General features: G+C 49.4%; 8 protein-coding genes across 8 annotated transcripts; 5 read left to right on the forward strand and 3 right to left on the reverse strand.

Moving 5' to 3' along the window:
* Window positions 1–95: 95 nt before the first annotated feature.
* nbp35 (Fe-S cluster-binding ATPase) lies at window positions 96–1195 on the reverse strand (the record flags this gene model as incomplete). The annotated part of the gene is made up of 2 exons (XM_043287051.1): window positions 96–1045; window positions 1114–1195. 2 exons carry the CDS (start codon window positions 1193–1195, stop codon window positions 96–98), a joined length of 1032 nt encoding a protein of 343 aa, XP_043142986.1.
* Window positions 1196–3079: 1884 nt separating this feature from the next.
* Aud_001559 (phosphatidylethanolamine N-methyltransferase) lies at window positions 3080–6239 on the forward strand (the record flags this gene model as incomplete). Its single annotated transcript, XM_043287052.1, has 4 exons — window positions 3080–3260; window positions 3371–5954; window positions 6010–6100; window positions 6183–6239. The coding sequence occupies 4 exons, from the start codon at window positions 3080–3082 to the stop codon at window positions 6237–6239; spliced, it is 2913 nt and encodes a 970-aa protein (XP_043142987.1).
* Window positions 6240–8159: 1920 nt separating this feature from the next.
* Window positions 8160–9178, forward strand: Aud_001560 (3' exoribonuclease family protein; the record flags this gene model as incomplete). Its single annotated transcript, XM_043287053.1, has 2 exons — window positions 8160–8298; window positions 8355–9178. The coding sequence occupies 2 exons, from the start codon at window positions 8160–8162 to the stop codon at window positions 9176–9178; spliced, it is 963 nt and encodes a 320-aa protein (XP_043142988.1).
* A 387-nt stretch (window positions 9179–9565) lies between these two features.
* On the forward strand, window positions 9566–10139 carry Aud_001561 (uncharacterized protein; the record flags this gene model as incomplete). Its single annotated transcript, XM_043287054.1, has 2 exons — window positions 9566–9637; window positions 9774–10139. The coding sequence occupies 2 exons, from the start codon at window positions 9566–9568 to the stop codon at window positions 10137–10139; spliced, it is 438 nt and encodes a 145-aa protein (XP_043142989.1).
* Window positions 10140–12936: 2797 nt separating this feature from the next.
* On the forward strand, window positions 12937–15054 carry Aud_001562 (uncharacterized protein; the record flags this gene model as incomplete). The annotated part of the gene is made up of 1 exon (XM_043287055.1): window positions 12937–15054. The coding sequence occupies one exon, from the start codon at window positions 12937–12939 to the stop codon at window positions 15052–15054; it is 2118 nt and encodes a 705-aa protein (XP_043142990.1).
* Window positions 15055–15766: 712 nt separating this feature from the next.
* Window positions 15767–17787, reverse strand: Aud_001563 (proline--tRNA ligase; the record flags this gene model as incomplete). The annotated part of the gene is made up of 4 exons (XM_043287056.1): window positions 15767–15777; window positions 15851–17106; window positions 17172–17341; window positions 17410–17787. 4 exons carry the CDS (start codon window positions 17785–17787, stop codon window positions 15767–15769), a joined length of 1815 nt encoding a protein of 604 aa, XP_043142991.1.
* A 269-nt stretch (window positions 17788–18056) lies between these two features.
* Window positions 18057–20068, forward strand: Aud_001564 (chaperonin-containing T-complex alpha subunit TCP1; the record flags this gene model as incomplete). The annotated part of the gene is made up of 6 exons (XM_043287057.1): window positions 18057–18099; window positions 18164–18211; window positions 18273–18358; window positions 18418–18522; window positions 18590–19624; window positions 19685–20068. 6 exons carry the CDS (start codon window positions 18057–18059, stop codon window positions 20066–20068), a joined length of 1701 nt encoding a protein of 566 aa, XP_043142992.1.
* Window positions 20069–20771: 703 nt separating this feature from the next.
* Window positions 20772–23057, reverse strand: Aud_001565 (WD40 repeat domain-containing protein; the record flags this gene model as incomplete). The annotated part of the gene is made up of 3 exons (XM_043287058.1): window positions 20772–22141; window positions 22239–22349; window positions 22403–23057. 3 exons carry the CDS (start codon window positions 23055–23057, stop codon window positions 20772–20774), a joined length of 2136 nt encoding a protein of 711 aa, XP_043142993.1.
* Window positions 23058–23441: the final 384 nt, after the last annotated feature.

Raw genomic sequence — 23441 nt, forward strand, 5'->3', positions numbered from 1 at the left:
CCCCAAAACGCCGTAGTAAAGGAACTCACAATGCACGCTATCCTAGCTCAAATGCACCGCACAGTAGAAGCAAAGTAGGAAGACGGAAATATGAATCACTCCATCATATCGTCAGGTGGGAGCACTTTGTTTGGATCCTCGCCAAGCATTTCGCTAACCGACCGTACAACCTGCTTGATGGCCTTTGACGCTGGACTGTCCGGGAAGTTGTCCACGAAGCTTTCGCCGTAGTCGCAAGCCATTCCAACTCTGGGGTCAAGAGGAACTGAACCCAGGAATCGAATGCCCATCTTCTTCGCCAGTCGTTTGCCACCTCCTGTCGTAGCACGGAAGATTTCTGATGTATTGGAGCATCCAGGGCAGACGAACCCCCGCATGTTCTCGACTAGACCTAGGATACGAATGCCAGCCTTGCGGCAAAAATCAATCTCCTTCCTGACGTCGAGAAGCGATACTTCTTGAGGGGTCGTGACAACTACCGCTCCGTCCACGCCAGACTCTTTTAGAAGTGAGTTCACTGATAAGTGCTCGTCCGAAGTTCCAGGTGGTGTATCGACAATCAGGTAGTCCAACTCGCCCCAGTCGACATCCTTCAGAAACTGTTTAATCATTCCATTCTTCTTTGGGCCCCTCCAGATGATCGCGTCGTCTCGGTTCGGCAGCATGAATTGGATACTCATTGCACTCAGATTATCGGTCACCCACACCGGGCTCCAGCCTGCGTTGCTGACGTGAATGGTCTCAGACTCAACGCCCATCATCTTCGGGATCGAGGGTCCGCATATATCTGTATCACAGAGGCCGACGGTGGATTCAGGGTTTGATGCAAATGCATGTGCAAGGAGTGAGGAGAATGTGGATTTGCCGACACCGCCTTTGCCGGACAGTACAAGGATTTTGTGTCGGATTTGAGAGAGACGTTCGGTGATGATGGAAATGTCGGGATCGGGCCCCTTGGGGGCAGAGGCACAAATGGCTTGATTGGGACAGCCAGCGCAGGCATCGCCTTTTCCTGCTTGCTCTGATTCGGGTCCAGGGCAATGCTCTACAAAACTTAGCGATTTTCATCAAAGGTAAATGAAATATGACTTTTTGCCGCGTAGAAAGACATACCTGGTTCTGGAGCAACGAGGTTCGGTGCCACCTTGGATGGCACATCGAACGCTGCCACTGGCTCCATCACGGACGGCGCCATTTTTACGCGACGGCCAGCTCCTTGTAAGAGATATGGCGGTATATTCTCTTATATTCTCAAGACTGGTAGGTGTGTCGAATTGGTTTGGACAGAATGAAGCTTTCTTTGATGAAAAAGTGGCGGATCGCTGCTTGATAATCCATTATCGGATGACAAACTCTTGGTGGCGATTGGCGCGGGGTGGTTCTCTCAGGAACCAGCCACTGCGGTGTCGGAGCGCCCCGCGATAAGATTGATTAATCATAAGGTGCTGTAGGATGCTGGGTAACTGGATGGACTATCCATGGTGATTATCATTAGTATTACTATGCTGATGAGCAGCGAGTGGCTTATACTATAACTCCAAACACGAGGATCAAGATCTATCTATATGTCTCGCGATAGTCAATTGAGTCTCCCCTAATGGAACATATATACATTCTCCAATGTATGGTCGAATTTCGTAGGAGGAGTCGTACTATCAATGTAACTAACTTTTCAAAAAGTCGATTTGTTCATGTCTACGGAGTGTGCAGCAGGATGCTTGCAAGTTCGATCTTTCCATATTTTCGGAAGCGGGGTATGACTTGTAACGATCCTCTTCTTTTCAAAAAAGGAGAATAGACATCGATACTCTGGACGCTTGTCAGAACCTTAGCATGCCTCCCTGGCTGCACTACTGTCAAGTGAGCCCAGTCATTATCCACCAACTGGACCGCCCGAAGACTGATTCATTTTGGTTAGAGGCGCGATTTGCAAGAAACATTCTCAACAAATATCCGCAGGTCGTCATTGACTAGAGACACTGCAGATCTCTACAGGACCCAGGTACGAAGCCTACGACTATCAGCATAAAAGTGACCCTTCACTTCTTTCTGCAGGCGGTGTCTGTGTGTTGCATGAGGCATAATGCCAATCACGTCCCCTCAATGGCATGCATTTCTATGCAGTGCATATGCTTCCCTTCCACCGTCGAAAGAATCGTTGAAATTAATGATTGGTGTTAATCTAGACCACCTGAGTCCTACCTGCTTCAATTCCTGATTTTTCAGGATTGACAGGGGAAGTATTGTCCAGTGAAATGTAGTATTTGATGCACCCGCCGTTACCGCTCGATTGCGATGGCTTTTCCGTCAAGAGTAATATGCTTTCTATGAGCAGAGCAAGCGAATAGTCGACGGAGTACGAGTAGTAAGGCAAGGAAATTGTCGTCGCTCAGACGGATCGGTATCCAAGGAATAACCCACGAGCCTGAAGATTATTTTACAAGACCTTGAACGGTGTACTCCCTATGTCGCATCTGATATCATTCGTTTGACTTGCCTTCATCAACACCGACGCTACTAGGATGTACTATTACTACGAAATAAATTGTTCAAATTACTTAAGAGCGTTGACCTTCGTTCTCTTTCTGCTTCATTCTTCATTCCCTTTAAGAAATTGTACCAACGTCTTGTGATTGGCGCTTTTCCCACTCAATGGGTCTGGGTCGCTAAGTAGCCCTTTTCCCCAACGACAGCTCTACTTAGTCTCGTCCTTAGACATATGAGGTTACTCTCACTCCCCGCTATACCCCGTAAGGGCAACCCAGATAAATAGCAGGGTAGCTGCGCCAGGTTGCCACTAACACAATCATTTTTCTATCTGTTTTTCTTGTATATTTTGCATCTTCTCTCTTTCCTCCGTCTTTTCAATGATCCATTGAGCATTGTTGTTGAGGTGCGAAATCTGTCAAACTTGGCGACACTAACAAAGACGTCACATGGGCTGTGGCCAACCTAAATTACCCACCCTTGCTTTCCTGTCACATGCTTCTTCTGCACCTGTGACTTTCCGATCCATCTCTTCCCAATAATAATTTTCCGCTCCCGCTTCCCACGCAGGAATCAGAAGCTACACACAACCATGGATCGTGGCCTTTCAACAGGCACTCGTCAGGAAGATGGTGGACTTCGCGAGAGGACTATGGCCTCTCAGTCCAGCTCGGCCCCCGGTCTCGAGGCTTTAACAGCCACGGGTGAAGGTGAGGTCAAGGACAAAGCTGGTAAAGGAAAGAAGGCATACGGCCGGACTCCCGATGGTAAAGGTACGTGAGATAGTCTCGCCTGAAAATTAAAGATAGATGGCACGTCTTTTCGGCTCTCAAGACTCTTGGGGTGATACGGGTTGCTGTCCGCTAATTGACCTATTCAACAGTGTTTACGGTGCCTCAAACGCACGACATGGTCTCTCAACTGCTATCGCCCTCGGAACCAAAGAACCTGTCAGACGTCATCGTTCTAGCCATTCTCGCTGCTCATATTCTTCTCTTATGGCGACTTCCCGCGGGCGCCAAAGTGCCCGTTTTTGCCTTCATCTACCTCTTTTGGCGTGGTGCCTACAATGCTGGGATCGGATGGCTGCTTCATAACCAGTCGAACCACAGAACGCTCGTCCGTTGGGCGGAGAAGACCAGGATCTTCGTGAATCCGGCCACTGGCCAAAACCCTCATGCTAACTTATACAAGTTGATTAAACGTGAACTGGAGACCAAGATCCCAGCTGACTATTCGTTCGAAGATGCTCCAATTGAGTACAACACCTGGCTCGTCTTCAGACGACTGGTCGACCTGATCTTGATGTGCGACTTCACCTCATATTGCCTCTTTGCGATAGCCTGTAGCCAACGCCCCCTAGACGAGGGTACTCTGATGACTGTCTTGCGTTGGTCCGCAGGCATCGTCTTAGTGATCTTCAACCTGTGGGTAAAATTAGACGCGCATCGAGTGGTAAAAGACTACGCCTGGTACTGGGGGGACTTTTTCTTTCTTATCGACCAGGAGTTGACCTTTGACGGTGTCTTCGAAATGGCGCCTCATCCGATGTACTCGGTCGGTTATGCCGGATACTACGGTATCTCGCTAATGGCGGCGAGCTACAAGGTCTTGTTCATCTCTATTCTCGCCCATGCAGCACAATTCGCTTTCCTGGTCTTCGTCGAGAATCCGCACATCGAGAAGACATATAACCCGCCACCACCCCGAAAGCGAACTATCGATCAGGAAAATGTATCTATGACCCCTCAGAGATCGGATTCGCCCAGCGCGCCAAGTTCCGTTGATGAACAAGTGCCCCATGCGCCAAGTTATTCAAGCGGTCCACCTCCATCGGTTCACAACCTCTTGGGCTTTCGGAACCTGGATTTGTATCGGACGATAGATACTTCTTCCATACTGATCCAGTTTCTCGTATTCGGCCTCACGGTCTTGACGCCTTCAACTCCGTGGTACCAGTTCCTTTTTGTTGCCAACGCCGCAGCCTGGAGAATCTGGTATTCTGTTGGTATCGGCTTGGTGCTCAACCGTCAGTCGAACTGTAAGGCCTGGACTCGACACTTTGTAAAATATGGCGAAAGCCCTCAGGAGGCCTGGAATCAGTGGAAAGGCACTTATCATATCAGCATGGTCATGTGCTACGCGAGCTTCATTGCCGCCGTCTGGAAAATGTACAGTCTTCCAGCGGATTGGGGCTATGGCCTCGTCTTGCTCAGACATGTCTTGGGTGCAGGGCTCATTGCCTTGCAAATCTGGACATCGGTCAGTATCTACGAATCTCTTGGAGAGTTTGGTTGGTTTTACGGAGATTTCTTCTTCGATGAATCGCCCAAGCTGACGTATGACGGCATTTACCGTTTTCTGAACAACCCTGAGCGTGTTCTGGGTTTGGCAGGGGTTTGGGGTGCTGTCCTTATCACGCGCAGTGGAACTGTCACTTTCCTTGCCCTGATGAGCCATATTTTGAGCCTAGGGTTCATCCAATTTGTCGAGCGTCCTCACATGCAGAAGCTTTATGGCCGAAGCCTGCGACGAGATGCTGGTCTGACAAAAAGTTTGAAGCGATCCTTGCCTCCATCTCTAAAGCAGCTCCATGGGAGTGTTGACAAAATGTTCGATGAGTCTTTCGAATTCATCGAAGAACTTATTGACACTGCTCGTCCGAAGCTCGCTGCGGGTGTCAACACGTTTGTCAAAGACACATCAGCTCTGTTCCAAAAGTATCCCGCTCGCGTGACTATCTCTCGCATTGATGAAGACCTGGCTGGCTATGACTTACGTGACTACTCCTTGGAGGTCGAAGGCACTGATTCATTGTCTCCCAATGACAACGATCAGAGCGGTAGGGAGGGTGCGAATGCTCGTATGCCCCTTGACAGACGCGGCGACCTGAAGAACTTGGTCTTCGAGTATGGTTCACCCATCAAGGTTAAGTGGACTGCTCCGCTCAATCACAGCAAGAAAGATTGGATTGGTCTATATCGAGTCACCGACAACACTTCTCGGGAAGTCACGCGCGTCTCATCTCAAGGGAGATGGATTGCGGTCAACGAGGGCTCGTATGACAATTTGACTTGCGAGAAGGGAATCGTGAGCAGCGATATTGTCATACCCGCCTCACAGCGCAAGGACAAGGAAAACCGCGATCTTGCTTCCGGTGAAGTTATCTTCCTTGGTGATAAGCTGTTCTGGACTCAGGGTGTCTTCGAGTTCCGGTACCATCACAATGGCAAACACAATGTTATGGCTATTTCAAGACCATTCGAGATTCGTATCAGCCGGTTTGATGAGGATGAGATCCCACTGATGGACCCTACATCAGTCGAGATAAGCTTGTTTCCCGTCGTGCGTAACTGCTTTGATCGAGATCCCGAAATCGCGCCGGAAACCGTGGATGAGCCTTTTGGCAGTCTCGTTGAACGTGATGGAAAGTATGCTAAGAGAGTCGTGTTCGCGGTTCACCAAATGTGAGTTGTTTTCCTTCGTAGGTTCGGAAATGGTCGTACTAATACTTTCGCGAAGGTTTGGTATCGAATTCGCTCCCGAGGTTGTAAAAGCCGACGGCAATGTCCACAACCTCGCCTGGAGGATATGCAATGCAAAAAGGGTCCTGGTATGTAGTCATCTGCCTCCTTCGTATCCCATCACCTAATTTTCCAGCCGCTGAAGCTGACTCTGAATGTCACATCTTGTAGGCTCCCTATAGTCTAACCAAGAATGGTGCAACGACACCAACTGAAGGGAAAGAGTAACCTGAAAATGAGAACCTATGTGGAACCTAGAGAAAACTCGAAAAGGGAGAAGTGGAGACATGGCATGTCTCCCAGCTTGACAAATACGCAAACCATTTCCTGTTCGCCTTAGCAGCTTATATTTGGATGAGCAATGGAAGTGCTAATAGACAGGCTTTATTGCTAATTTCACATTTTTTGATTCTGCTGACATACTTCATCGTGCGGGTATGCCGTCTCATCATGCACGCCAAAGACGAACGCTGAAGATAGAAATGGGAAAAGATTGTACAGGCCGCGATGGCCGGAGTACGTTGTCGATGCAAAGCATGCATTAATTCGAGTGGTTGAGACAGCAGAAGCTCAAGGCGTTTATAGTTTCATGGTACATATTTAGTGGCATTATTTATATATACCATAGACAATGAAGAATTCGTGCTTTAACGGTGTTGATGGATGAATTTTCCCTGCATTGGATATGTTTCGATATATAGGCATCTCTATTCTAACTACCGAGTATGATTTAACGAAAAGCCTACAACTTCAGAGCGGTCAGCAGAGATCTTAATCGCCGACATGGAGTACGACAGCACAACAGCACGACGGAACACCTCAAAGGCAAGCTCTTAAAGAGTTCGCAACAAGGTGTTGATCAGCCAAGCCGGTAAATTCATCCCATCCCCTGCCAAGTTCTTCCCCCCGACAGACCATCCAAAACGAACGATGAGTCAGGTAGAAGGCGTTGGCACAAGTCAAGCGTAGCAAGCACACCGACAGGTCTCAGCACGGAGCACAACGATTGAGCCCGCTGTTCAGTGCTCCACAACCAATCATCCCTTCAATCCAACGGATTTCAGAAGAAATACAGCGAAGAGAAAGTCCGGTATAAGGGAGTTGGACAGGCGGATCGCAGTGTTCCAAGTGTGCTATTTTGCCGGCAGCTGCAGGCCCGAGGGGCGGTTCTCCAAGGGAGATCATTGAATGGATTGACTTGTTGTCATCATAAAGGATTGTGTTTGGAAGTGGTATAAGATTAGGGGAGAACTGTACCTATTGCTAGTAATGCCAGGGAGTTGTGCTTGGGTTAAGCAGATGTACAATTTCTATTTCTTCGAGATTGTCAGCAATCCGAATGATCAAGCACCTCAGTGGATTTAAAGAACAAGTATAATCTTTCAAAATGATCAGGAGTTTTTGGTAAGGTATTTTGTTTTCTTCAAGGTTTTTGCAGAAGCAGAACTGAAAAAAATGTCTCTCATCACGGAAAAGATATTATGGGTGGTGTGATTGTTGAGGAAGTGAGTCAAAACCATACCTAATAGAGCATACAGTACGCGAGAGATTTCGGAGAAAACACAACTGAGATTTTCCTGTCTGATGAATTGGTCAGTAAGACTGCATGGAGCACAACGAGCTGACAGCAATTGTAGATTGCAAGTTTGATCAGATGGTGATGCATGTTTGTTCAAGCCCATTTATTTGTCGCCGGAACTTAAGATTTTTGGAAATCAATTTCGTCATGAAGGGTGTGGATTGGATAGTCAGAATGGGGAGACGCACTTACAGTGAGTAAGTAAGTACCAGGATGTTTGCGAGCAGATGGCGGATTAGAAGCTGATGCCCTTTTACCAACAACTCAGGCCTCATCATCAGAGGTCTAGTTGGTTGGCATTCAAGCATAGAAAGAGATGAAGGAGAGGAAGAGGAGAAAAACAGAGAAAAAATAGTCGTGGGAAAAAGTGTGATCCACCAGCGGACGAAGACAAACAGTGCAAACATTTTCTGAAATCGCAGATTTCCGTTTCTGGACTGGGTAAGTCGCTGGAAGGCTGCTTGTCGGGATTTCTGTTAAAGGAGCATTGGAAATTTCGCTCTTTTACCAATCGTTATTGCCTTTTTCCTTTCAATTCGAAGCTTCTTCTCGTTCCCAGAAGACCTGCTATGGCTGACCGACGAAGAATCAATGGGCCGCCCAGTGGCACAAGGCCTGCGGTCTTTGCCTCGTCGCTCAAATCAACGACTGATACTGCATCTGGCAGGCCACAACGGCAAAGGCAGCCAAATGAACTGCGCAAAATATGTGAGATACCAGTTCCATACATCGCTCGCGCAAGAGCTAACATGTTTGCGTATTAGTCCTCAAGACTGGCTTGATCCCTTCCGCATCTGGCTCCTCATACCTCGAATTCGAACCCTCAGCCTCTCTCGCCGCTGCACGCTCTTCTCCTCAATCTCTCATCCCTCCTTCCTCAGCTCTGAAGCTTGCATGCACTGTTCACGGACCGAAACCGCTTCCCCGCTCTGCTACATTCTCGCCCAACCTTGTTCTCACCACTCATGTCAAATATGCGCCGTTCGCTGCCCGCAGGAGGAAAGGGCACATCCGAGACACTAGCGAACGGGACCTGGGTGTGCACTTAGAGACCGCGCTGCGCGGTGTTATTGTTGCTGAACGGTGGCCGAAGAGTGGATTGGATATCACGATTACGATCTTAGAGGCAGAAGATGATCGGTGGTGGGGGGACGCTCCAGACTCTCATGATGCTCCGTGGGGGATGATGAATGTTCTGGCTGGATGCATCACGGCTGCATCTGCGGCTATTGCAGATGCGCGGATAGACTCTTTGGATCTCGTGGCTGGCGGCGTAGCTGCCCTTGTTTCCGACGAGTCAGCGGAGGGAGAAAAGTCAACGCCGAAGCTTATGCTGGATACAGACCCTGCCGAACATCGGTCTATCTTGTCAGCATGTGTCGTCGCATATATGCCTTCTCGGGACGAGATCACAGAAATATGGCTCAAGGGGGATAGTTCGAAGGTGCTATTAGGGCCCGATGACAAGCGCTCGGGGCATGACGCTTTAATAGACGGGGCGGTGGACGCTGCTCGGGGAGCGCATACGGTTTTGGCAGAGGCAGTGAGGGAATCTGCTGAGCGGTACGCCGGCCTTGCTACGGTCTGAGGTCTCGTGTAATTAACGAAGAATAATACCAACTTCTTGTAGGATCCTTTTCAATTGTCATATTACGATTAGATGTGATTGAGCATCAGTCATTTCTCCCTCGGTGGTATCCTCAAAATTCAGTGGAATCATAGATTGAGTGGGCTCTCACTGTGTACACCACCGGTGAATCAAACACGATGTAAGGCGGTTTTGGACCAAACCACTCGAGCAGACGTTCTGCCTGCCTGTGAGGTGCGCTCGACTCATTTCGAAATAAACACCAACCTCGTCAGACCACTCTCTCCCTCACCAACTTTCAGTCATCCTCATTTTGACCTCCAAATTGATCAAAGCATCCTCGTTACAAATCTTCCTCTCCCATCGCGTCCGACACAAAACGTCGCGATGCCCAAGTCAACCGTTGACGAGCAACACATCTTCATGTATCACCTCCTTAACGGAGTGAACGACAAGACCGTAAGTTCTCTTGAGAATAATGAAACGAGCATAGACGAGTAGCAACAGAGGAACAGCTTGATGCCAATCGCTTTATTGTTCATGATGCTTTCCTCAAGACGACCAGCACATAGCTGACCATACTCACTTCCCATAGATCAACTGGGACCTCGTGTGCAAGGCCACCAACCTGAACAAGAAAGCCGCTGGCAGCAGATGGTTCCGTCTCAAGGCAAAGATCGAAGGCGCTCTGAAGGAAAACGAGACTGAAAGCGCTGACGACATTACTGCGAAGTCTGGCAACGGCAACGCCGAAGTCAAGGCTGAAGCCGAAAAAGCGCCTGGCAACTCTATGCCCAAGATGGGTGTTTTCAAGCCCCGTCGTTTCAAGAACGTCAACACCGTCGAGTCTGAGATCGCTCCCCCTGTTAAGAAGAGACGCACCACTAAGCGCAAGAGAGGCGATCAGACCGACCACGAAGACGCCAACAAGGGCGCTTCAGAGGCGGCTGCCGAGAAGTAGCTGTGTTCCAACGTTGGACAATCATTCTTTCTCCACAAGCTCTTGTGGCCATGGCACCTTCGGAATGAGCATATCTCTTGCGGTAGCGATGAAAGGAGTTAGATTGGTTCAACACCATGGAGCATCTTTTGGTGCATAGCCTGGTTGGATGGATTTGTGTCTGTTACTGGCAGTTACATGAACACAGGAAGAGGTTTGTTGAACCTGGAGGATAGTAGATAGCTACTCAAGGTTAATTTAAACTACAAGTTAAGGGATTCATGAAGCACGTGAGGCTGCATAACTGCAGAATGTAGGCGGTGAGGACCTATTTACTTGCGTGCCTGAATGCCAAGGCAATACGATCTGTATTCAGTGTAGAGGCCTTATCTATAGGTAGCGAGACTCCTTGCTCCCTTCCATAATACACTAATGCAGAACTTCATAGTATCAAGTCCCCTGCGGTCCCTCTACGCACTTCTTTGTCCGCAATATCAGCATTAACATGTGGCGGTGTTTCGCTTTATCACGGTCACACGAAGTAATTACTCTGTAGATAGTCGACACCTGTGATAGCGCATCTGCCAGGGAGGATTGTACTGTAATCACAAAGTACTGCCAGATATAGAAACATACGGACAAGGTTTAGCCTGGTACTTCGTACTGAAGGTGGGCTTGAAGACTAATTTCCTTAAGATTGGGATCGTTGGCCCAGATTCCCGATATTGCTAGCTCCTGAGTTGGTGTAGTTCGCAAATAGAACTATGTCAACCTGACAACCAGAGAGTTCTAGTCCAGTCGAAAAACACGGCGAAATTCTTTTTGGCTTTCGACTCATTCTTGACATATCGATGATCGCTGGCGTCAGAAACAATAATGGAAAAGAAAATAGAACCATGATCCTGTCGGCTCCACTGTGGCTCTAAATGTTTGCGTGTTTCCCGCTGCGTCCCTCTGCTGAATGTCCTGGGAACTCAGGGGAAGACATGGACATTTGGTAGGATACTTCGAGTCCATCTCATGGTCCCACTGTTCCCGTAACAGGTGGCATGGATGACAGGTAGTTATCGATGACAGCGCAGAGGTAGTCGACAAATTAATATACCGACCGGAACGGCCTCGTGACTCTCCGTGTACCTTCCCCAATCGAGGCTTTCCCTTTGTTCGACCTTTCGAAACTCAGACAGCATCAAGATTTGGGCTATCCACCATCGGTGTTTCACATCTCGAAGTTTGATCAAATTATCTCAACCTAATCATGCCATCGTCACGAACACCTAGATTACATATAACACTTGGCTCGCAGCGAATTATCGATAATGACTTGCAGGTACGATGTTAAGCTGTTTGAACATATTGACAAGGGGTATCGGGAACCACAAGAACAGGAGGAACAGAGGCAAAAGCCTTTTCCTTAGATGCATTGATGCCATTATGAAGAATTTCAATAGCTAACGTCTTTGCTTGTCAGACAGGTCGCAAGTGAAGTGAAACTTGCCAGAACGCCAGTGACGGGACGTTTGCACATGAGAAATCCTGCTACGCTCCAGACTCCAAAATCTAAAATCCCTTCTGATCCAATGCGAAGTATGGGTTCAGTTCGCTGGTTCGTTCGGCTGACTGAGACCGTTCCTGGCCTACTGGACGATCACACGGCACCCACCAATAATAACTGGTCTTGTTCAACGCGTTGGGTGCTTGCGGGATCCATCGAGACCCGTTCTTTGCCTTTTGACTGGTGTCTGCTTCTCCATTTCCCTTAGTCATCGGCTTAAGAAGTTAAGTCCATTCCGTAAACTTCGCAGCAGGTGGCTATGTGACTGAGCAACTGAGCACCTTCTGATGCACCCGTTCATGCTCGTTGCTGCTGTTTTGATTCAATCGCTATGCTGCTTGTGACTGTTGTCTCTAGGGTTTCAAATTCGCTCAACTGATCCCGACTTGCTGGCAATGCAGGCTGCAGCATTGCTCTTGAGTGGGGTGGGCTTGAGCTTGGACTTGGTAAGTGGTAAGGGTCTTGGTCATGCAAATTCTGGATATGTACTCTGTAAGAACTTTAAAGCCAAGGAGGCTGCTGCAGACTGCACGTGCCAGGAAATCTTCTTAAAAAGCTCATCCTTGTTGATTGTGGCTTTGTGAGTATGCCATAGCCACCACGAAAAGTGGGCAGGATGAAGTGTCAATGACCTGGTGTATGACTCCATGCACGGAGTTCTTCCTAGTTGATATGAACTACTCTGTAGCCTATTGAATTACGAATTGAGCTCAAGCGGTACAGTAATCTAACCCCTCCTGAAAGAGACCCAGAGTCCTGTCTGTGTGTGCCTGTAAGCTTCGTCCCTCATAGTGGATATCCGGAACTGAGCCACTACTTCCCCCTGATCCAGGAACACCTGTGGGATCTGCGAACTAGACAGCCTTTGAAATTATTGGATTATTTTCAATTGCCTGGCGGATTATCTCTCCTTTGCAGGATCAGATTATCGTCAATCCTCTGGGGGACTCTCCCTTTTTCTTTCTTAACTCGTTGAGACGAAATATGCAGGCTACTTGTCTGGGATAACCCAGAATCAACTTACACCTGATTCAGAAATCATTGAAGCATCATGTCTAATGATACGATCTTTGAGACTGTCTAATCGCTCTTCCGATTCCATTCCTTTGTCATCTTTACCTGGATCAGTATTCCTCTTTTCTCTTTTCGGGTACGGAGTACATCTGAGTCTCTTAGCCGGTACCAAAGACAATCCCCTTTTACACAGGGACTCCCTCACTTGCGATACTCCTGTCAGCCAAATTTCTCTGGCTGTCGTTCATCATGGCTATCCTGAAGAGACTTTTCCAGGCCGAAAAAAGTTCATCAGCAGACGCGGCTGATTCAGACGAAGCCCGGGGTCCACCGACTCAAGCTGTCAATCCACTGCAGAGGTCCATGAGCTTGAATACTTCACGGCAACTGAACGCCGACGAAAATTTCCAAAGCATTGAGAAACAGTTCAAAGAATTGCACGACCAAATGCAGGCCCGGCCTTTATCTTCTCGCTCCCATGCTCCATCCTCTGGTGTTTCAAGTCGTTTCACGCAGCGCAATCCGCGACATGTCGACCTACTGGATGCCTTGTTCTCGTCGCATAGATATCAGGTGCAGATAGCCAATGCACTGTCGCCTACTACCCCTTTCAATGAAGATATCGCTGAGCGCAATATGGTTCGATTTCTTCAGGGACAACCGCGGACGAAGAAGGTATATTCCCGTATCATCTCGGCTCTTTATCAAGAAGATGTGGCAGACAGGAACATTGCAAAGAATCGAACGAACAAACGCACGATATCTCGAACCGCTAGCTCTCGATCGCAGCCTGCATCAACGTCAAGTGGTGAGGTAACTCAGCGTGAAGTCGCTAGCCAGTCTCTTCCAAGGGCCAATGGGGACAAAATCACACCATCAGGCTCACGGCCAGGTTCGAGCTCCTCGTCACAACCTCGTCCTTTATGGACTCACAGGTCGACGCCGAATATAATGACTGAATGTGCAAATGCGTCGGGAGAACAATCTGCGCCTAATGATGGAGGCTACTTGGACATCCCTCCAGCCCACAAGCAAGGCGACAAATGGAGCAACACACCGCTACCTGACAGTCCAACATTACCTGTGCCAATGACTCAAGGTCGAAAGATGGGTCCATCGGAAGAGAAGGGCACTCTTGAACTGGCGAGAAGCTCGACGTCAACCCGCAGTAATGGCTCATCCACATCACCCAGACTCAACTCGAAGAGAAATGTCCGGGACCTTTCTATCAACACGGAGTTAGCGGCTCGAGGGAAACCTACGTCAAGGATCTCGCACCGTGCAATCCAGCCACCAACTCCTAGCAACTATGATATCAAACAGAATCCTAGCATTGCCGAAGTCATGAACAGCCCCTTACCTCTCCGAACCCCCACGTTGATGTTTCCTCTGCCCCCCTCAAACCAGAAGGCGGAGGTGGAGGTAATGGGCATGTTCAAGCAGGCTTTTAATTCCTCCGCAGGATCTATTTCCCCTCATCCCACCTTTGAGACTCTACAAGACGCGATAGTTCGAGAGATTAACTCTCATGAAGCTTTCCGACGGGTACCTGTCCCTGAGACCGGTCCTCTCTTTACGCCGTCACCATCTCAGGATTCTTTTGATCGAGGCGAGATCTCGGCAGTTCGAGGGGTGACCAGGAGTTTCTCCACAAAAGAAAGGCAATTTTCCAAACTAATCAGGCGCGGCTCTTTCAAGAAGCATAGAAGAGGCTCGGAGCACAAGAGCATATCAACTACCGCACCTGCGACGCTCTTTCGCCGAGGTTCCGCATCATCCAGGAGACGAAGGCACACAGATGCCCCACCTCCATCTCCCGGATTCCTCGATGTGAAGCAGGACGGGACACTTCAGGACAATGACCAACCTCAAGAACAAGAGCAAGTGACGTACATGGATATCCTCTTCCGAGCACAGAAGTCTCCTCCCAATTCCAGGAGGAGAAAATCTCCAGAAGGCGTTCGTGGCTTCGGACGAACTCAATCATCCGGCACCCTCGGTTCATCCAGCTTCTCGGACAGATCCCAGCCCACCCCTTCAGTCTACTACATGCGTGCACAGACGTGTTCGTCCTCCAGTGACGGCCGGAACAGCTTCTCCGCAGACGACAGCGATGAGGAGGTAATCCAGCTCCCCAGCATTGCAACCTCATGCGTCCAAATCCAGGCTGTCGACAAAAACAACGTCACCTACATGATGGAGAATACCACACCGAGGAATGCCTACCGGTTAATGAACTGGCCACATGGCACGCGCAGGGCTCTTTCTAGCCGAGGAAGCTCTGTCACTGGCGCAAACAAGTCGGCCCATCACTCCCCCAGACACGAACACCTTATCCGGAGCACGCGTTCGGTCGAGTCTTATTGATTTCTGTTACATTGAGCTCTACCTATCCTCTCCCTCTTCTCAGCCAGGAAATGAAAAAGATTCAATCCAGTCAAGTCGAGACGACGCGCTACTCCAAACACCCCATTCACACTCCTTGAAACACCAACTATCACATGACTCTGTATTTTCCTTATCTCTCAAATCATCCAGTTCCTACTCCATCTGTTGTATATACCAGGCGTTCTCCCGCAACCTTCGTCTCCATTCTTGGAAGCGTTTCTGCATCATCTCTGATCTTTGGGTCATTAAGCATAGCTAGGTGGGGAAGAAATTTTCGATACGCTAATATAATATCAATCATCCTGATAAGGCATTTACTCCAGCGTAGTAGCCTTAGTCGAGTCTCTTCCCCTCGTTTTAAGATGCTGAGGCACGACTAGGATGCAATGACGCTATGCTTCAGTTGTGACTGATGATTTCCATGCTCAAGGTATGGATATGGTATGCTAGATCTGACTCTGAATGCACTAACAAAACAACCACAGAGGTATCTCGAAGACCACTCCCCTAACACACTTCACCAATGCACCGAACCTTGTTTCTTGAATGTACCTTCATCTAAATGCATACATCCTTCACCGAAACTGAAACAGCAGAGAAAAGAAAATCATAAAGTCATAGTTACCACCGCCATGCAGGCGGTCGGACAATCCGACGTGGATATGCATGACTCGAATGCCATGTTGGATGCTTAGTAGGAACCTGCGCGCAATTAGTCAGTGATTTGTTCGAATCCTCTTCCGGCGGAGGATATAGAAAGGGAATGGCAACTTACGTCCAAACATACACCACTTCTCGGCCATACGGGTGCACTTGGGGTTGGTGCACTTGGTCTGGCCGGGGATGATGCCCTCGGGCTGATCGAAGGGAATGCAGAGAGACTTAGCGCCCATGCTGGGAGCCCTGGCATCCTGAGGCACACCAGAGTCCTCCTCCGCCTTGCGGGCGCTGAGTTCCTTGATCTGATCCTCGCACTCTTCTGTGAGACAGTGAGGGATGACGCAGATGTTCTTCTCATTGAGCGCGGGGGTGAAATCATCCCAGTTGGTGATGAGCTTGCGATGAGCGCGGAACTCGTCATCTGCGCGCTTGTACAGATCCTTGTGGATGGTATCCAGCAGAGCAGGGACGGCGGTGGACAGCTCATCAATGGGAATAGTAGACTTGCCATCCTTACCGGGAATGTCACGACGAGCGGCCGTGACGAAACGACCGGCGGACTCACCAGGACCGAATTCAATACGCAGAGGGACACCACGAAGCTCCCAGTCGTTAAACTTCCAGCCGGGGGAGTAGCCTTCTCTCTTGTCGCTATCGGCACGGATACCCGCAACCTTGAGGAGGGAGACAAGGCTGTCGATCTCCGCGTAGAGCTTCTCTCGCTCCTCATCAGAAGTCTTGGCAGTGATACCGACTGGGACGATGATCGTCTGAGTCTCAGCAACGCGAGGAGGAAGGACCAAACCGCGGTTGTCACTGTGAATCATGACCATAACGCCAAGAGTACGGGTGGAAAGACCCCACGAGTTCTGCCACACATAAAGAGGAGCCTTCTTTTCATCGGGTTTGGCAGATGGGTCCTCGACGGTGATCCCGAACATCTTACTGAAGTTCTGACCAAGACCGTGTGACGTTCCACCCTGGATACCACGACCGGTAGCAGGGATGTAACCTTCAACAGTGGTAGTGTAAAGACCACCGGCAAACTTCTCCTTATCTGTCTTCTGGCCCTTTACGACGGGAACAGCGAGGAGCTCTTCGTAAATCTGAGCATAGAGGTTGAGCATGTGTAGGACCTCTTCGCGAGCGGCCTCCTCGGTAAGGTGAGCAGTGTGACCCTCCTGCCACAAGAACTCTCTTGTTCTAAGGAAAGGCTGGGGATGCTTGAACTCCCATCTGACGACCGAGTTCCACTGGTTGAGCTTGAGAGGCAGGTCACGGTGACTTCTGATCCATTTGGCGTAGTAAGGGTACATAACAGTTTCTGATGTTGGACGGATGGCGATCTTTTTCTCAAGAGGGGTGTTGCCTCTGCAAAGGAGTAAAGTCAGTCATATAAAAGAAGAGTACGACGCTGGTCAAAGGGAAAATCATACGCATGAGTCACCCAAGCAACTTCAGCAGCGAAACCTTCGATGTGATCCTTCTCTCTCTGCAGCACATCCTCGGAGACGAATAGAGGGAACGAGCAGTTCTTGACGCCAACCTTCTTGATCTCTGCATTGAACCAGTTCTGAATCTCCTCCCAGATAAAGTAAGAAGCAGGCTGTGACTCATCAGCAACGGGACGATAATAGTTGATGGCAGTATACCCGTTCCAAAAAGCAATCGTACCTTGAGAATGAAGCATCCAGAAACGTCGTAGTAATCCAACATGTCACCCTTCGTAAGAACCTGCTGATACCACCCAGGAAAGTCCTCCTCTTTGGAGACATCGATACCGATCAAAGCAGCACCTTCAATCTTCTTCTTAGGTGCCTTCAATGTAGCCTTCTTAGCCTCCGACTTTCCAATGCCCTTGTTCGCAGCCTTCTCAGCCTTCTCAGCCTTCTCAGCAGCCTGCTTTGCTAGCTTTGCTGCCTTCTTGGCGGCATTCTTGGAGGTTTCGCCTTGGGGAGCGGCCTTATCAGTTTCAGCGGGGTTCTGAGAGCGATCAGGAAGGGTGACAGGGTCAGCAGCGACCGGAGCGTCAGCAGAGTTTTGGCTGGCCATTATGCAGACGAAGATCGAGTCGAACAGTCGCTAGAAGAACGGACAGAGAAAAAGAGCGCGATTGCCTAGGCAGATGACTCGTCCGTGGGAGCAAAATAAGGGCCGCATTCCCCTCGTCAAAGTGGGATGCGTCTTGGAAAATCTTCACCGCCTAGGGACCGGCAGAACTTTTAGCGGGAGACCAACAAGAGCGGGCAGCAGAACGAGATCTCCAGCAGTGGAAGCTCTGCCATCTCGTCACAAGCTTCTTTTTCTACTATCCAGTAACCATGGCAGGCATTTTCGAGGCGCCGCGCAACGCGGACACTCTTTGTGAGCTTCAGGCCCCCCCAAAAGGTCCTTATTTGAGACCGTTTTACTGACGACCATCGCACAGTCTTGGGTGGACAGAAAATAACTGGCGCTGATGTCCGCGAGCAGAATGGTGTGTGATAAGCCATTATAACCGACATGACTGAATTCTTGAATGCTGATGAGATACGCAGTCCTTGCGACTCAGGCTATTGCAAATGTTGTCAAGAGCTCCTTTGGTCCTTCTGGTCTGGACAAGATGATGGTGGACGACATAGGGGTAAGCGTTCAGAGCTCAACCCCTCGACATCTCGTGCAGAGTTCTGATTGTCAATATAGGATGTGACTGTAACCAACGATGGTGCCACTATTCTGAGTTTGCTCGACATCGAACACCCTGCTGGGAAGATCCTCGTTGATCTAGCTCAACAACAGGACAAGGAGGTATGGCCCATCGCTCGCGCCAATTCTCTGTCCTAGAAAGCTCTTTCCTGATCCTGTAATCTTTTAGGTCGGAGACGGCACCACTTCCGTCGTTCTCATTGCTGCCGAGCTTTTACGACGAGCAAACGAGTTAATGAAGAACCGTATCCACCCCACCACTATCATCAATGGCTACCGACTAGCCCTCAGAGAAGCTGTCAAGTATATGAATGAGAACATCACCACGAAAGTCGACACTCTAGGAAAGGACAGCCTGGTCAACATTGCCAAGACTTCTATGTCGAGCAAGATCATTGGCGCGGACGCGGATTTCTTCGCCAACATGGTCGTTGATGCCATGTTGCTGGTGAAGACCACAAATCAGAAGAATGAGGTTAAATACCCAGTCAAGGCTGTGAATCTGCTCAAGGCTCACGGAAAGAGCGGCACGGAATCTATGCTCGTCAAGGGTTATGCACTCAATTGTACCGTCGCTTCACAAGCCATGAAGACCCGGATAACTGACGCAAAGATCGCTTGTCTCGATATGAACTTGCAAAAGGAGAGAATGAAGCTTGGCGTTCAGATCACGGTTGAAGATCCTGATCAACTAGAGAAGATCCGAGAGAGAGAGTCTGGCATTGTTCTTGAGCGGGTAGAGATGATCCTCAAGTCTGGAGCAAATGTCATTTTCACAACTAAGGGTATCGACGACATGGTTCTTAAGCTCTTCGTCGAAAGGGGCGCCATGGCTGTCAGACGCTGCAAGAAGGAGGATCTGAGACGGATTGCCAAGGCCACTGGAGCTACCTTGGTAAGCTCACTCTCTGACCTCAACGGCGATGAGAAATTCGACGCATCAAACCTCGGGTACGCAGAGGAAGTTGTGCAGGAGAGGATATCAGACGACGAGTGTATTCTGGTCAAAGGAACTAAGGTCCACACCTCGGCCTCAATCATCCTCAGAGGGCCCAATGACTACAGCTTAGATGAGATGGAGCGTTCGGTTCACGATTCTCTTTGCGCCGTCAAGCGCACTCTTGAGAGTGGTAGCATCGTTCCTGGAGGTGGTGCCGTCGAAACGGCGCTCCATATCTACCTTGAAGAGTTTGCAGTCACAGTGGTACGTTCATTTCATATTTCTTCGCGATGTTTCACTCTCTCTAACAGCTCATCTTCACAGGGTTCTCGGGAGCAGCTAGCTATCGGTGAATTCGCCCAGTCTCTTCTCATTGTTCCCAAGACACTGGCAGTCAATGCCGCCAAAGATTCGTCTGAGCTCGTTGCCCAGCTCCGGAGCCGCCACTGGGCCTCTCAGCGCATCGAAGAAAGCCCCGCCAACAAGGACGATAAGGCTATCGCCAAGAAGAAGAACTACAAGAACTATGGACTTGATCTGACCAAGGGACGAGTCCACGATTGCATCAAGGCAGGTGTCTTGGAACCCAGCATGGGTAAGGTCAAGCAGTTCAAGAGTGCTGTCGAGGCCTGCATAGCCATCATGCGTATCGATACCATGATCAAGCTGGACCCTGAAAGGAAGGAGGATGATGGACACGGTCACTAAGAGCTCAATGACTACTTGGGTAACTTTACTGCTTATGCATGGAGTCTTAGATCTAGGTAAATAAGTCTAAAAGCATAATAAGCTATTACGAGTACAGACTTCCGGTTTATTTCATTTCCGTAATCCATAATATTGTTTTCTTTCCCATCCCTCACGGATAAGTCTCTATTCCTGCTGCCTCGGTGGCCAAAGTTGCTCCATTTTAGGTCTTGTTCGGCACCGAAGGTCTCTCTTGAAGAAGCTCATTAAGCTGATCCTTCGGTTGTCAACTTGTTCAGGATTGTGTGCATTTCCGCACTTGTAACCTATTCAGCGGCGTATTGGGAGAGATACTCTTCCTTCACAAGGAATCAGACCAAAGAAAACGCCTCTGATTATGCTTGTCATGTAGGATAAGCTATGTAGTAAGCCTCCTTAGGGCATGATCCAACTGACCTCACTTTGAACAAAATCGCTCATAAACAAATGCATGTGTCCAACCTTCAGAAACCTGAAAATGGCTTCTTCCATAAAATGCACTATGCACCAAGGCACATTGCTGCTATACAATGCATGCCGCTAAATGCCAGAGTAAGCTGCTGCATGCCGTCTAAATCGAGCAGCCAGATCCACGCTAAACGAATATAAACTAAACCCAGACGCCTCAACATGCTCACATGAACCATAAACCAGCAAAGCAGGAAAGCTTTCGATTCTCGAAAGGTCATTCATCGTCGTCGTCATATTGATTTTCGATGTCAGCCCAGCCACACTTCCATCGTCTACCTTCCGTCTCGCCACCGACTCGTAGGTCCCGAGCATCAGGCCCTTCGCGCCAACACCTAGCACTATAGTCGTCGCTGACTGTAATGAGCTCCCCATCTACAGACCACGAGACAGCTGACACCTCCTTCTTGTGGCCCTCGACCAACGGTGTTCCTGATTGGTAGATTGGCACGGTATCCTCCAGTCGTCCGGACAAGCCAACTGCTGAATTAGTGCGGCGTAAGCCAGAGCGAGTGAATGGCATCCCCGGCGACTGGGTATTCAAATCTATAGCTGGTTTCTGAGCGGGAGAATGAAGGAACCTCTCATCAGTCGGGAAGAGGACGGCACAATGATCACTGCTTCCAACAGCCAACATTTCCGCTTTGTCTGCTACGGCTTTGCGGACACTGACTTTGACGTAGAATGAAGACACCTGCAACCGCGGATGACGAAAGCCGTACAATGGACCCAGGCCTTCCTTGTCAGAGCCACCTGAGCGTCTTGGACGATCGTTGTACAGAGAAAGTTCAGGCGCATGTCCGAGTACCAGGTGGGATGTGGAGTATGCATATACAGTGCCATCCCTACAGAGAGCATAAAGCCGCGAACCATCACCATTGAGTGTCAGTGAGGTAAGTCCAAAGCGCCTATATTTAATGTGGCTATCTGGTTCACGAGTTGTCGAGACGGGAAGGACAGGGCGACCACGACGGTTGCTGTGTGCGGTACGCAAATCCCAGAGTCTCACGCATGCATTGGCCTCCGACGCTGTCACGAAGAGATTTTCGCGGCCGGGGGAAAGAAACGTCAATGAGGTTACCGTGATGTCAGAGCGGCCAATTTGGGGTTCGGATTTGTCAGAGATCGAAGTCTGGGGCATCCAGGCGTGGGCTCCATGTATCGTATTAAGAACTTGGGGATAGATCATCTTAGAAGCCAACGACGAATTGTCTGAATCAGATTCCAGCGAGCACCGGACCTGTAAAGATGGCCTCTCGAAGCCTTTGCACCGCAGATCCCAGATGTTGACATTTCCATCCCGGCTGCACGTTGCAAGGACTTTATTATTCGCCGCTGGTTGGAATTGAACGCGCTTCACTGAGGATACATGGTTTGATAGACAGTATATCGGTTTCTGCGTAGCCATATCAATCACCTGTGCCGTTTGGTCTCCAGAAGCTGTTGCCAGTAGCATATCATCGGACGAGAATTCAAGATCCATTATTGCGTTCATATGGGGACGAAAAGTTAGGTACGCCTTGGAAAAGCCGCTTTTGTCGTCTTTGGCAGAGTCAAGTAATCGTATGCCTCCTTCTTCATCGCCCACTGCAACAAGTGAGTTTGCTGTAAGATTGGAAAGCAGTCAGCGAAATCCGCAATGAATGAGCAGGAGCGAAAGATTGAAGACGAGAACACCACATACTATTACATGTTGCAGTGCAAAAAGGCAGCGCGAGACGGTCCCCGGTGTAGCTCGCGCAGGAATGGCTGTCGGTCGAGCGAGAGTAGAACGCTGAAGTCATATCCTGCCACCCTAGAACATAGTGAGAATAGGGTAAGAAGATCCAGTATGAAGATATAACCAACCAGCCCCAACATTGGATCGCATTGTCACTCGATTAGCCCGTGGTCCTAAGACACTTCGCATGTAAAGCCCTCCGGATGTCTGCAGCGTGTGGGAGCGTCGAATAGGCGCAATGGGAAGCGATAGCTTGCTAGGCATTACAGGTTTTGGTTCAATATCTTGTGCGTCATTGCCAGCCTTGATATCCCTAACCGAAACACTCAACTCCTCCCCATCTTCAACAGGAAACCTGACACGAACTTTCCGCAATGGCGACGATTGTAGGGGAGAACCGACAGAGGAGAATGATAATTTTCGCTTCCTGCTTGGAGTCCGCATAAGATCTGAAGAGTGATTATCAACAGTTCTATTTCCCACTGCTTTCAATGCCCGTGTGAAGGCTGGACCCAGACGGTTGACAGCTGGTGAGCTGAGCACCTTCAAGGCCTGTCGATTCGTCCTAACCGATCCCGCGCCATTTCCGCCGTTCAGCATCGAACGAGGAGTAAAGAACCGCCGAAAAGACCGTGGAGTGACTGGTGGAGGCTTCTTAGGTTTACGTCGCATGCCAGCATCCGATGCTATCGAGGGTGGAGATGAGGGAAACTCCTGTGCTGGCGAGGCAGGAAACACAGGTTCGGATCGAGGTACTTCGGGGAGGTCATAGGAGCTATCCATTGTGGGTTATAGGCAAACGAAAGACATACAAAGGCATTCTATTCAAAGCAAAACAACAGAAGGAAAAAAGGAATAGGAGCAAAATGGGCTAAATGGTGCGAAATTGCGGCATGGTGGAGCTGGGGAATGGAGTGTAGTCCCTCGTACTATCAGCTATGCGTCGCGGGCAGAACAAATCGGTCTCGTGTCGACGTGCTTTTTTCGTGACGCGCGCTGCTTCTTCCGGTAGGCGGTGGACTCTTCAATTAAAGTGATGGGGTCGTGCCTGATGCGGAAGGCGGTCTGTCATCATAGATCCAGAAATTTTTTGAATCCGCTATTTTTTTTGTGAAACTGGTTCCGCTGAGCTAGCTGGTTTGAAGGACGTCCAGCAAGTTTGACACA

Source organism: Aspergillus udagawae, assembly GCF_001078395.1.
Source record: "Aspergillus udagawae IFM 46973 DNA, scaffold_1, whole genome shotgun sequence".
Taxonomy (NCBI): Eukaryota; Fungi; Ascomycota; class Eurotiomycetes; order Eurotiales; family Aspergillaceae; genus Aspergillus; species Aspergillus udagawae.